Source organism: Chaetomium globosum, genomic scaffold (genome assembly GCF_000143365.1).
Source record: "Chaetomium globosum CBS 148.51 scaffold_2 genomic scaffold, whole genome shotgun sequence".
Lineage (NCBI taxonomy): Eukaryota > Fungi > Ascomycota > Sordariomycetes > Sordariales > Chaetomiaceae > Chaetomium > Chaetomium globosum.
The window spans coordinates 611149-624021 of NT_165977.1; the positions used below are offsets into that span (position 1 = coordinate 611149).

At 54.8% G+C, this 12873-nt stretch overlaps 4 protein-coding genes across 4 annotated transcripts; all 4 read right to left on the reverse strand.

The window, feature by feature from the left end:
* Positions 1 to 148: 148 nt before the first annotated feature.
* CHGG_02318 (uncharacterized protein) lies at positions 149 to 2115 on the reverse strand (the record flags this gene model as incomplete). The annotated part of the gene is made up of 3 exons (XM_001228833.1): positions 149 to 1155; positions 1327 to 1674; positions 2049 to 2115. The coding sequence occupies 3 exons, from the start codon at positions 2113 to 2115 to the stop codon at positions 149 to 151; spliced, it is 1422 nt and encodes a 473-aa protein (XP_001228834.1).
* Positions 2116 to 3550: 1435 nt separating this feature from the next.
* CHGG_02319 (uncharacterized protein) lies at positions 3551 to 6762 on the reverse strand (the record flags this gene model as incomplete). Its single annotated transcript, XM_001228834.1, has 4 exons — positions 3551 to 5589; positions 5658 to 5682; positions 5777 to 5968; positions 6040 to 6762. 4 exons carry the CDS (start codon positions 6760 to 6762, stop codon positions 3551 to 3553), a joined length of 2979 nt encoding a protein of 992 aa, XP_001228835.1.
* A 1238-nt stretch (positions 6763 to 8000) lies between these two features.
* Positions 8001 to 8650, reverse strand: CHGG_02320 (uncharacterized protein; the record flags this gene model as incomplete). The annotated part of the gene is made up of 3 exons (XM_001228835.1): positions 8001 to 8098; positions 8193 to 8240; positions 8563 to 8650. The coding sequence occupies 3 exons, from the start codon at positions 8648 to 8650 to the stop codon at positions 8001 to 8003; spliced, it is 234 nt and encodes a 77-aa protein (XP_001228836.1).
* Positions 8651 to 10438: 1788 nt separating this feature from the next.
* Positions 10439 to 12514, reverse strand: CHGG_02321 (uncharacterized protein; the record flags this gene model as incomplete). Its single annotated transcript, XM_001228836.1, has 6 exons — positions 10439 to 10514; positions 10584 to 10900; positions 11139 to 11159; positions 11228 to 11251; positions 11314 to 11664; positions 11714 to 12514. 6 exons carry the CDS (start codon positions 12512 to 12514, stop codon positions 10439 to 10441), a joined length of 1590 nt encoding a protein of 529 aa, XP_001228837.1.
* Positions 12515 to 12873: the final 359 nt, after the last annotated feature.

Here is a 12873-nt window from a genome sequence, read left to right on the forward strand (position 1 = left end):
CTAACAGAACTTAGTGCAGTTGCAACGGCTTGGCATGTGGTTAGCTCGAGAACATCATATTCCTTTCTACATATTGTACATGACCTTCGACTCCACGGTTATCCAATTAGTTTATCATATCCCAAAAGTAAGAGAAAAATTACTACCATCACCTGCTCCTCCCTGGCCCTTTCCTCCTTCTGTTTTGTTCTGTCCTCAGCAGCGGCGGAGCCTTCACCTCCCTCTTTGGGAAAGGGCAAACCAGCTCCTTGGCATATGCCGTGTATCGCCTCAGTATGTCGGTATCCGTGATGCCGTGTCCGTCGTGCGCCCTCCGCTGTGGGCGGAACGCATAATGCACGGCAAGACCGTCACCCGCCACGACGACGTGCTTGCCAAGCTTCCTGGAGTGTTCCACCGTCAAGAACTTCTCATCATCCGAATGAGGGAACGGATACGCATCCATGATGTCACCTCCCCGCAAAGCGATGAAGTTGATGCTGATGCGGGCGTAGTGATAATCCCAGATCCCAAACTTGTAAAGCGAAGTTTCGTTGTTTTCGAGATGTTGGAAGAAGGAATAATGGAGTTGGGCGGCGGTAGCCCAGTTGTCCAGCGATGGGCCGTGAGCGTCATATGTGAGTGTCGAAGCGGGGAATTTTGTCGGGTCTTCATATTCGTCCTTATTCTTGTGGCGAACTGGGAGCCATCGGTGACCGGGAAAAGGAGCCGGGGTCGAGCCGTCGATCTTGAAGCCGTCGGGGCCGTCAGCGGGACCCTTGTACGAAGGGAGCTCCGAAGCGCGCCAGGAGGACTCCGATGAAGGGGTCCAAGGCTTCTTCATTTCCGGCCAGTAGGGCTCGAAAACGCCTAAATGGTAGTGCACCCATGAGAGTGCGGGGTTGTTGACCACATTGGCCGAGACGGCGAAGTAGGAAGGGTTATCGACGAGGGGCTGGACGACACTGGCTAATCGTATCATCCTCGATGAAGACCACGTACGTTGTCCGTCAATCTGTGACATAGATGGTGTCGCGCTCGTCGACGGGCCAACCACACTGGCCCAGGTAACCGGTGCTCGTTGGCCTGAAACTTGCGGTAATAAGGGAAAGGAGAGGAGCTCGTTGTTGAGATAGTCGAGGTCTTCTTTGATGTCGGTGTTGATTGCGAAAATCACTTTCGTCCAAGAGAGCCGCCGTTGATCCTAAGGTTGCGCTATACGGGGTCCAGTCAACATCGTCGCGACGGCGCTCCGAGTGGGATGGGAGTCGAGGTTACCCTTAGGTAGCAATCCAGCACGCGGACAAGGTCTCTGCGACCAAAAAAGACAAGGCCGACGATCTTGACTTTGGCCGGGCTGGGGGGGGTCCAGGGTCTCCACATGATCCCCCGCGCCTTTGTTGGTATCGCTGGCTGGTGTCGTCGATGTCGATGGGGCGTTTGGAGAGTTTAGGGCTGGGTTCAAGGGCGCCGTTGCTGGGGGAGGTTGCGCGGCGGGAACATTCGGGGTCCCTTCAACGGCTGTGTGGTCGTCGCGGAAGTAGCCGATGTCGCTGAAGGAAAGGAGGTAAACGCCGAAGAGAGAGACCAGGGCAAAAGCATAGACGGCAACCCAGTGCATAGAGAGGGGGATCTTGAAGCCCCTGGAAGACATGGCAAAAAAGTTGCCGGAAGCCAAAGAATGAGAGTAGTCCGCTACCGATACATGGTGTAATGTGATATTAAACAGCAGTCGTTGTTGCCAGGGAGGCGCGCGAAAACCTCACCTGATGAAAAAGAAAAGAGTGGAGAGAATTGAGAATTGGAGAATTGAAAGGAGGCGGCCACCGAAAAAAAAGAGACGGGACGGGCGCTCTCATTTCCAGACCCGCGGCACCGAACGCAGGTAAGCCCCCACCGCAAGCCCACCGCCAACCCACCGCCCTGAACTAATTTTTGCCAAGATGCTTCCCGAAACGGATACGATCCCACTCCCTTGCATCCTACTGGGCGAAAGAGCCAATCCCACTGAACCATTGTCTGAGCTGCTGCGCCGCCGACGTTGACTGCGGTTGCTTTGTCCAACACACCCGGTGCAACATCGTCGAGCCTGGCCGTGATGATGCCTCCATCTCCCGAAGTTGAAAAGTCGCCCATGGGTTTACAGCTCAGAGACTTTGGAACGCGACGCGTCCCCAAGCACCCATGACGCGTAATCACTTGACGGCTCGCCTGGATTGCGAGTCTCACTTTCAATTAGCAGCATCGAGTTGCCGCCGGCAAGGGATGAGTTTGCCTGTGGTGATAACGACTCAGCCCCCAATGGACGGGCGGTGGGCCGGCAACACGGCAACCCCTCTGTCAGCAAGGGGGCCTTCGGCACACCTGAAGCATTTTACCCGCTCGTGTCACAGTTGGTTCAAACATCTCCGGAGTGAACAGAAGGGACGGATGGTTGGTTGAGAAGGAATTCAATAATCACCTAACTGGGTACGTCCATGTATGCGCGCACGGTAAGTGAGTCGAAAGAGGTGACTTGGCGCATAAAGGCATAAGAGTACGCGGCAGCTCCACTCCACGACAGCGACTCGACCAAATTTTCGCCTCGCATGCACGGATCTTTTGTCAAATAGATCATTTAAACGGCCGGCCTTCCTTCAATGATGGGGGTTCTGTTGACGTGTCGGGAGAAACCGAAAAAGGCATCAATTGTGGACCGTTTGTCACATTCTGGGCCACGAGCAACACAATTGAAGCTTTTCCCTTTTCTTTTCTGAGTCACAACCGCCTGGCACCCGTGACGACTGCCGAATAACCCCTTCAACCAAGATCCCTGGCTTTAGGAACAGCGCGCTACTCTACTCAAACAGCTTCTCACAGAGTGCTCAATAGGTACTCTCGACGCGCCTATCCAGCCCCGTAAAGAGACTAAAACCCCGCAGCGTTCTTAACGGTGAACACTCTAGTCTAGGGGCTAGGGCCACAGCAGCAGTAGCTTAATGCGATAAAGCGTCTGAGATTTTGGGTACTCAATCCGGACCCTGTCGTGGTTGCTCGCTGTTCCTCGTCGAGCGGTAGTGTGTCTGTGCCTACCTAGGTAACCAAGAAACAACGAGGGGGAGGTGAGCACCGTGTAAAATATACTTGGGTAAGTCTCATAAGCCGGCGACGCGCGGAGCAGAGGCAGTAGAGGCAGGAAAGAACCACTCCTCTCGTCGCCGTCTTGGTTGTGTACCCCTTCCGCCCTATCGTTACTATCAATTTGTAGCGATCGCGGACAGAAGTAGGCTGCTCGACGTCGGCTAGGTGGGTGTCGGCGTCCCACCGGTCACTACCCGGACAGGACGGACCAGACTTGCTGCTGCGGGTCCTCGTCGGGAGGGTGCGGTGCTGGTCGCTGGGGACACTGGTGCATGCTCGTGATGTCGTCACGACCCTCGTACGGATCCGCGCGTTGGGCTGCGCATCGCGACGCGAGACGCACTCGTCTACACCTGCCCTCCAAGGCCCACCGCCCGACGTGGCGCATTTAACGGCATGTAGCTCGAAATGGGAATGAACTTTATTCTTCGCTACCGAACAAGTTGTTCTTCTATTGGGGTCCCAAGTTCCTCGACTCCTTGGCTCTCAAGTAGTCTGCCATAGCGGTTCTACTTCGCCGGGTATCAGGGTGTTCCTTACCCAGCACTTTCTCCCTCACCTCTAGTGTCTGGCGATACATCATTTCTGCCTTCTCATGTTTCCCTGGTTTCTCGGACACGAATGCGAGGTAATTTCCGCTCAGAAGTGTATCGGGATGTTCCTCGCCTAGCACCTTCTTCCTCCGCTCGAGTGTCTGCTGGTGTATCTTTTCTGCCTCCTCGTATTTCCCAAGCTGGTTTAGTATGAACGCGAGGTTGTTCATGCTGCTGAGTGTACTGGGATGCTCCTCGCCTAGTATATTCTTCTGCAGAGCCGGAATCTGCTGGTGCGCCTCCTCCACCTCCTCGAATTTCCCTAGGCTATATGTATCGAACGATGCTGCGAGGTTGCTTATACTCAGAAGTGTGTCGGGATGTCCCTCACCCAGCACCTTCTCCGCTAACTGGAGCGTTTGCTGATATATCTGCCTTGCCTCTCCGTACCTTCCCAGGTGATTAAGGCTTCTGCCTACTTTAAAGAGAAGACAGAGTTCCGCCTCATTACCTGTGGCGCTTTCGAGAGCCAGTTTGACAAGCCATGTGCAGCCTAGCGCGGCGAAGCCCAACGCCACCAGTCCCAGCGTCAGGAAGGAGTCGAGGAAGATCTGGCCCAGGACCGTTCTGGGGCCCAGCAAGAACGCCCCTAAGGTCCCGCCCATCAGCGCCCCGAGGGGTCCGCACATCGCGCACGCGCAGACAAGCTGCCTCCGCCGGCGCATGTCATACAGCTGGAAGACGGCGTTCCAGTCCGAATAGCTTAAGGCTGTCTGTGCATGCGGCAGATACCTCAGCCATTCGGCTCTGTTCTCATGTTTCAGAGAGGGAAACGCTTTAGAAAGCCGCTGGATCACGGAGGCGACGCATTCCATCCATTTCCCTTCCTCCTTCAACCAATTCTGCATCGCTAGTCGAACTAGCTGGTGGATATCGTATGCATCTTGTTCCTCCCGCTCGGTGATGAATGCATATGCCTTCAGTGTGCCAATCGCTTTCGTCACCTCCCCTTTCGTTACTTCGCCAGCCTTGCCTGGCGGCAGCAAGGACTGCGGAATGTCCTTCTCAGCCAGGAAACACATGAATCTCATGTAATTTGCCGCCACAGGGTCCTGCTGTAAGATGAGCTGGAACGAAATCCGCCAAGTTGTAGCAACTGCGTTGGTTTGACCTTTTTTGTAGCGATATCGATCCTCAAAATCCTCGTTCAGCTGTTTGATCATGTCCTCCTCACTTTGTTGGCATAAATCGAGGTACTTTGTAGTCGATATTCCCATCATAACCATGTATGCAGACGCCTGTCTGATGGCTAGAGGTAGATAAGCGAGAAGCTGGAGCAGCTTTGATGTGTCCAGGTCGCATATCTGATGTTCCTCTACGTGCATCTCCAAAAGCTTGAGAGCTTCGCCCTCGCTCATTTCTTTGATGTGAATGACATTTCTTTTTGGAATATCGAGCTTCGCTACGACCTTATGATCCCGCGCCGTGAACAGAAGAGAGCCCTTTAGGCTGAATGGGAGGGAGTCGGCGAGAGTCGTGTCGCCAAAGAGGTCAGCGTCATCGGCGTTATCGACAATCAAGAGCCAGCTGCCGGCATCTTCGCGGCTCAGTTCGGCCCTGAGGAGGGATTTAACGTTTGCCCCGTCCTGGTCAATCCCCGTGACGTTGAGCTTTCGCCCGATCTCGCGGTAGGCGTTCTCAAAACTAGTGACATCCACTGCTGGCACCCAGAAAATGGAGCAGTCCGGGTGCTCCTCACGGACCCGGAAGGCCGCCTCGATCGCGACCGCCGTCTTTCCCACGCCGCCGAGGCCTTCGATGGCCGTCCGCTGGCAGTTATCAGGCTCTGCGTAGGGAGGGATCCTCTTCAGAAGGTGCTCCAGAATTGACTTGCGCCCGACAAAATCTTGGTTGCGTCCAAACGGCACGAACCAGGCGGGTTTGTCACGGCCGAGGTCTTGGGAATTTGTGAAGATCAGGGTGTGGATGTAAGAAGTGGCCCAAAGGGGGGGGTACTCGACTTACTCTGATAAATATAACAATGACAATTCTCAATGGAAAATTCCAAGGAGAGAAACGAAGAACACATTGTGCGGTCCTCAACATTAATACTTCCAATGTACTCACCATCTCACTCAAAAGACTTTCCCTTTCAAGTCCCCGACTTTGGCTATAACCGTCTTGGCATACGCAGCAGCCATAGCAGCGGCGTATGGTTGCCACCTTTCCTTTTTTTTCTCGTCCCCATAGTCGCAGACCCCTCGGATGACACCAGCTTCGAGTCCAACCATCGCTCCATACGCCTCCATTTCGAGGCCAATGATCCCGTGCATTTTCTGTAGCTCGGTCTTTGTTGAAGCATCCTTCATCACCAGATTTGCCGTTCCAATTGATCCATACCATACACGAGTGGGTTCTTCGGGGGCTCTAAATTTGTCCTGGTGTCCTGAATGCTCCCCGTGGCCGCGGTAGTCGTGGCGTCGTCTGTGTCCGCCTTGTCCTCTCCAGCCACGGACACCAAGGGGTTGATAGGTCCCTCGTCCTTCTCCTGCCCTGGATCTGTATAATCTTCGGGGTAACCCTCCACCGCAACTTCGTGTCTCTTGGTCATGATCTTGGCGTAGTGTGAGAGGAACTTGTCTCTTTGAAGTCTCCTCCACTCGCCTCGGACTGTTTTAACTGCCGGTTGGGCGAGCTTGCTAGCCTGTGCGAAAGACTTTATGGGGACGAAGCCTTCAGGTGTCTTCTTTCCAAAGTCGTAGACCACGACACCGGAGTCCTTCTGGTTTGGTACAGCGACGAGAACGTCGCCAAGACGAATGTCTCGGTTTGGCGGCAGCGGAAGGCCGGCGGCAATGCCGACCACAAAGCTCAGGCAAATGTTGGGGAAGAGGAGACGGATCTCGGCTGCTAGATCAGCAGTAGTGACGTTGCCTATCTCTCCGGCCAAGTTTGCGATGATGACTTTGTGGTGGCCGATTTCACCAGCTGTGAATACATAGTGGCCACCTCTCGCAGCAGGGAATGTGCCATCGTGGATTTTGTCCAACATCGCTATGGCTGCACCGTACTCGATCGCGAGTGGAGCGATCCACGCAACGTGGTAATTGGCGGCGTTCAGCGTGGTCATGGCTGGGCGACGAAAGCATTGTATCGACGGGTGGAAACTCTGTCAGCCGTAGATGTAAAGGAAAAGAATGAAACGGAGGAAAGGCGATGGTAGAATGCGGGGAAATACGAGGAAGAAAACCCATTCTTACTCGCCCAAGTCTGTGGCCCAGCTGCATGTGCCCAACCCGCGGCTCTACATACGGCTGCACCAGACCGTACCAAAAGAGGGCAGAGGCCGGAACTTGGTAAAAGAACGTGAACACTGGGTCGTCACCCATGCTTTTTGATATCCAGATACTGCTCTTGGGACTGGAGGTCCGGAGGATCTCAGTCAAAGAATAATTTGTAACTACTCCTCGCCTTCCTACTACTACCAGAGTCGCTGTGACCACGTATTAGTCAAGTAGACACACATTTTTAAGCCATACCACTCCGCTACAAGTCAGAACCGGGTGCGGCTGTTGTCGTAAGGGGGGCGAGTGCCGCGTTCCACGACGTCCACTTACAGCTCTTTTCCGGGCTTCAGTGGGCGTCCGGAGTGTAGAACGGTCCCTAAATTGCACTTGTCTCTCGCCATGCAACAGAGATTTTGAGTGTGACTGGAGTAACGTCACTGATTCGTTCAGAATCTCCAATGATAATTACCTTGTGAATAGCCTCTTGGTTAGTCGTGGTTTGTGTGGTTTGCCGGGTCAGTCCTTCAGGGCACAAAATGTTGCGTTTCGGGGGGCACAGGTACTCACGGATATTCAATAAACTGAATATCGACACTGGTCAGTTGAGTGCGCTTCTGCAGGCATTCCAGCGTTGGTGGTTGGTGGTGATGCTACATCGATAAGCTCGATTTTTCTGTGAGCTGGATGTCACATTACCAAATGAGGAACGCGTCATTTGTGCGGGAAAAATTTTGAGAGCTCTGCTCCCCGGCAAATCAGGCGCTGGCCGGTCGATGCACACAGGAGGAAAAAAGTCTTGCAGTCAACCCATTTTATAGCCTCAATTACAAGCCATCTTTATCGTCTTTCTATGCTACAAATCACCGCTGGTCTCCATTCCGGAGACCTGATCCACCAAAATTGCGGGGGACCAGGGGGCCTGGCTGACTCCAGCGGGATCGTGGGTGGACCAGCGCTAAAACGGCAGCCGCTCGCGTGGTTAACGGCTTTGTCTCCACCTGCTCGCGGACCCCATGTCTACCACCCATTCCCCCCGATCAGACGAACGCGAGTCGCAATTCGCAGGTGCCCAGGACATTGTTTAGTAGGCGTAGAGGAGGAGGAAAGCAACCATCAGGGCGAACAGGCCGGTGGCTTCGGCGAAGGCAAAGCCCAAAACGGCGTACGAGAAAAGCTGACCTGCAATTGCCAAGATATGTCAGCTTGCGTCCCCGCTGCGCTGGGCGATAGGGCTGTGGGGTGCGGCTGAGGGCCGTCAGTCGAGTCGTCTTACCTCTCATGGCCGGGTTGCGAGCGACACCGCTGATGAGCGAACCGAAAACTGTGCCAATTCCAACACCGGCACCCGCGAGGCCGATAGTGGCAGCTCCGGCACCGTGAACCTTGGCAGCCGTGACAATCGCGGCGGCGGTCGACTCAACGACGACGTTTCGGGATTGCATCGTGCCACGGATCATGGTCGAGGCAAAAGTGTTCCGTGCCGCGCATTCAGCAGCAGTCCGTTACGCCCAGCCGCCTGGCGAGCAGTGGAGATTGTGGAGATGATGGAGCTTGGGACGCGAGCTAGAGTTGAGATGGCACTGGTAAATAACGCATTCTGGGCCAGTGGAGCTGACGGTCGGCCCACTCAGTGGAGAACGTACCCTGTCCTTGTGCCGTTGACATCAAACGAGCGGGCTGCTTCATGCCCATACGGGCGACGACGCCGGGCAACCGGCTTGAGGCGAACATTTTTGGAGGTTGTTGGATGGAATTGATGGGAGGAAAGTGTGTGACAGTGATGGTCGGATGTTGGATAAAATAGAAAGGAGGAAGAAGAGGGCGGGAACGAGAGGGGGTGGCAGTCTCGTGCGGGGACTGGTTCCTGAGGCATCAAGGTGTCACAACAGAAATGCAATGACAAGGAAAAGGCAATCAAGCTAACCAATCGCAGGAAGGGGCGTACCAGACTTGTTTTGTTCCGGCAGGAGCCGTGCGAGGAGGAAACCTGGGGAAGTCGCGAGTCCATTTCCCCGTCCAAAAAAAGGTTCGAATTAAAGACTCGGCTTGACTCAGTGCAAATGTTTTTATCTCAAATGGAAGCATACTTCCAAAAAACGAACTGATTTGTTTGAGGCCAATTGCTTTTCCATTCCCGCTCCCAAGATCCCGAGGTTTGGGGAGTCCTGAGACACTTGAGCACTGGAGCGGTGCTGACCCTGACGAGCCAAGCCAAGCCACTGTGCCATTTCTCCATGGGGAAATGGGGAAAGGAAGCGCACGAGACTTGATGGGCGGCCAATCTCGGCTGGCTTGCGGGGCGAGCTAACCATTGGTCAATCGCTGCCTTCCATCCCTTGTCTCTTCCCTGAGCTTCCCCTTGCCCTTTCCTCCTTGGTCGAGCTGCTGCAACCTCGGCGCGGAGCGAGGAACACGGCATCTCACCGATGCGGAGTTTCTTGAGACGAAGAAAGCAGCTTCAGGGCATGGACATGATACAGGTCGTCGTCAATGAGGTCGCGTGACATGGCAACACCGCCATGTATACATATGCTCTCAGCTTTCTATCATGATGTGCTTCCTTTGAACCATCTCCTTAGGCGACTCGCGGGCACTCTCTCACCGCACCGCAGCTCCTGCATCCGTGCCCAAACCCCGACTTGACCCGACGTGCCATACGTGCCTAAGAATATTGATGGCCTGACTGATTGAACAAAGTCGCTGCCTCTTGACTACAGAATCTAGTGGTCTTTCCATTCCAGTCCCGATGTTCTACGGCCGTCCCCTGACAAATCCGTTTTGCATTCCTGCACGCGGTCCCGGGCCGCCGGGTGGCACCTTTCCAACGGTCGGGCAGACGCGGCTTTGGGAGACTTGAGTGAGGGCCAGCCAAATTGGTTTTAGATGTCCAAGTTAGCTAACGGCTAGATGAAGTTGGGACGACCCTGCGGCTCAGATCTCAGATGAATGCACGGACGGGCGGGACTCGCCGTCGCATGCCGCATGAGGGGTTACCGTGAGGGGTGAGAACCAGGAACATTGGACGCCCAGGTATAAGCATGTTGGTAATCGGACGATGACGTACCCAATGAATCCGTCATGATTCAGTTCGTCTTCCCAGAAATGCTTCTAGATTAAAGGACCAAATCGCGCTGGAATAAGCATGGAATGGATTTATGGTGCTTGGCCAACATGACTTTCCTCCCTCTCAACTAAAAGAGGGTGGCGAGCCCGGGGGGGCTAGGACACGTTGCATGGTTTAGCATGAACAATCCTCGAGAGCGGACAAGCGACTCAAAACAACCCATGACCTCGCATCGATCTAACGTTTAGTATAGGCCTTGACTACGACCGAACTGAGATTCCATTCCCGTCAACTCCTGGGGCGGAAACCCGGTCTTTAGACTTCCATAATGCTTCTCACCACAACACGGGCGCCCAAAAGATACATGTACTGCATGTTCCCGTCCCTGGCCACCTCTCGGTGAAACACCCGAAAAGGCTCCGCCAAGATATGAGGATTGTTTTGACGGCAGTTGCTTACGAAGTTTCATCCAGCGTAGTTTCCCTCGGTGCAGCCCCTTGGGTGTGGTCGTCGCCATAGATGTCGAAGTCACTAAAAGTGGAGGCCATTAGATACTTCAAAGCAAAGCGCGGCTAGACGCATTAGAGAGGCCGTACTCACAACACAAGTGTATCCACTTCTGCCCTATCATCGGCCTGAGAATTCACCCAGACGGCAACACTGCGATGGCCGACGGGAAAATCCCCCCAACCATCATCACGAATGACCACCTGGCCTGGACACCACCTGAGCAAGTCGGTCCACGCCTCTCCCGCATGCTGCCGGCCCACAAACATGGGCTTGGTCGCGTACTCCCACGCGTTCGTCATAACCACAGCCAGGCCGTGGCCACCGGATTTGGAGTGGTGTCCTAGACGTGTGAACCCCACACACCGGGGGTCGTCGAAATAGTCATATTGTGAGCCGTACGCCCAAAGCTTGCGAGCCATCATCATTTTGGGCAGGGCGAGGCCTCCGGAAGTGGGGGGGATGAGGTTGGTGAAGCTGGTTCGGGGTGCTGCCCGACAGAGCCGAAGAGGTCGGCGTAGAAGACGCAGGGGAGGCCGGAGTTGGCGCGGAGGAGGATGAGGGCGTAGGCGAGAGGGATGAAGAAGGGAGCAACCGGGAGCTAGGAGATTTGTCAGTGGTGTTGGCGGTACGCTGAGGTATACGTACCTCTAGGGACTGTCCTGCTTGCTGCACAAAGAATACGATTAGCGAGCCGCACTGATCGCTAGATACCTTGATCGTCTTCAGAGACTTACAGTATCATGATTGACAACAAACGTCTGAAGATTTGGGGGTTGTTATTAGCGCATAACATCAGTCTGGAGCAGAATATCTTGCTCACCACGGCGTTATCCGGTTTCCACAAGGTCAAGGAATCGTCCAACACCTTGGTCAAATCCCCTTGCTCGCCCAAGCTGGAAACCTTGCTGAAATTTGACACGAGCTGCACGTCAAACAACGATATTTGGTGTCCCATAAACTCGATGAATCTGGCGAGGTATTCAGAGTCTTCACGCCAGTACTCGCCCACAATGAACCAGTCTGGGTCCACATGCTCCCTGATGTGGGTTACGAAGTCCCGGAGGAAGCGGAAGCTGTAGTGCTTGATGGCGTCAAGCCGCAAGCCACCAAATTTCATCTGCTGGGGGAGCCATTCCACCCACCGAAACAAATCTGCCTTAACTTCAGGATGCTTGTGGTCGAGGTCCGCAAACATGCTTTGTTCGCCGCGTCAGCCTTACTTCGGGATCCGAGGGAAGTGAAACCCACAGAAAGTCATAGTTTCCCAGCTCCTCATCAACATCATCAGCCCATTCTTTCCCCTCCAATTTCCATATCCCATGCTTCTTTGTGGCATAATCATAATCCACCCCCGTAAAATGATCGTTCTTCCACCTCATCTCGCTATACCTCCCGTCCCTACCCGGAAAGTTAAACCCCGTCCACGCCAACATCGTCTCAACCTTTCTTGCTTTGCCCACCTCACTTTCCGTGCTCACCTCAACCCTCCGATCTTTCTCGTCCACCCTCCTCGCATATATCCCTTCACAAAAATCCGCCCCCGTCTTATGATTCAACACCGCATCAAACAACACCCTCACCCCCAACCCCCCCGCAACCTCCACTAACCCCTCCAACTCCCCTTTCGTCCCCCACTTCGTCGCCACCCCACCCTTCTGCTCAAACTCCCCCAAATCCCACAAATCATACAAATCATACCCATTCCCCTCGCTCGATGCCGCCTTACACGCCGGCGGAATCCACAACTTACTCACGCCCAGCCCCGCCAGCGCGGGAAGCACGCGCGCCAGCCGCCGCCAGTGGGCGCCGTCGGCGGGCACGTACCACTCGAAGCCCTGCAGCATGGTCTCGTTGGTCAGCGGGTCGGGTCCGTGGGATGTGGCGGCGGCGGTGCGTCGCGTGCGGAGCGGCCGGATGTTGGTTGAGAAGCCGGAGCCGGGCTCTTGGCGGAGGGCGGCGGCGCGGAGGGTGGCGAGGTGCGGGGGGAGGGGGGGCGAGGGGAGGTTGAGGAAGGTGCTCATTTTGGGGGAGGTTGGTGGTTTTGTTTTGTTTTGGTTTTGGTTTGGGGGCTTGGGTTGGTTGGGAGGGATGCTGTGAACTGAGGTTGGGAGCGCTGGGTTGGCGGGTTGGAACAGGGTTTTGCGGAGCGATTCAAGCTCGATTTGAGGGTTGCTTTAAGGGTTGCTGGCTCATTGGAGTCCCCACCCTGTTCAGGGCACAAAACTGATAGGAAACAAGCCGAGAAACCGACATCAGCCGCTGAACCTCGACGAAAACTCTACCTAGGTACAATACAAGTTGCTGCTGGGCAGAATCCCGTTTGATACGACGATTACGACTCGTATCGACCCGGCAAACTTGGCGATTGCCCTCCGCATAT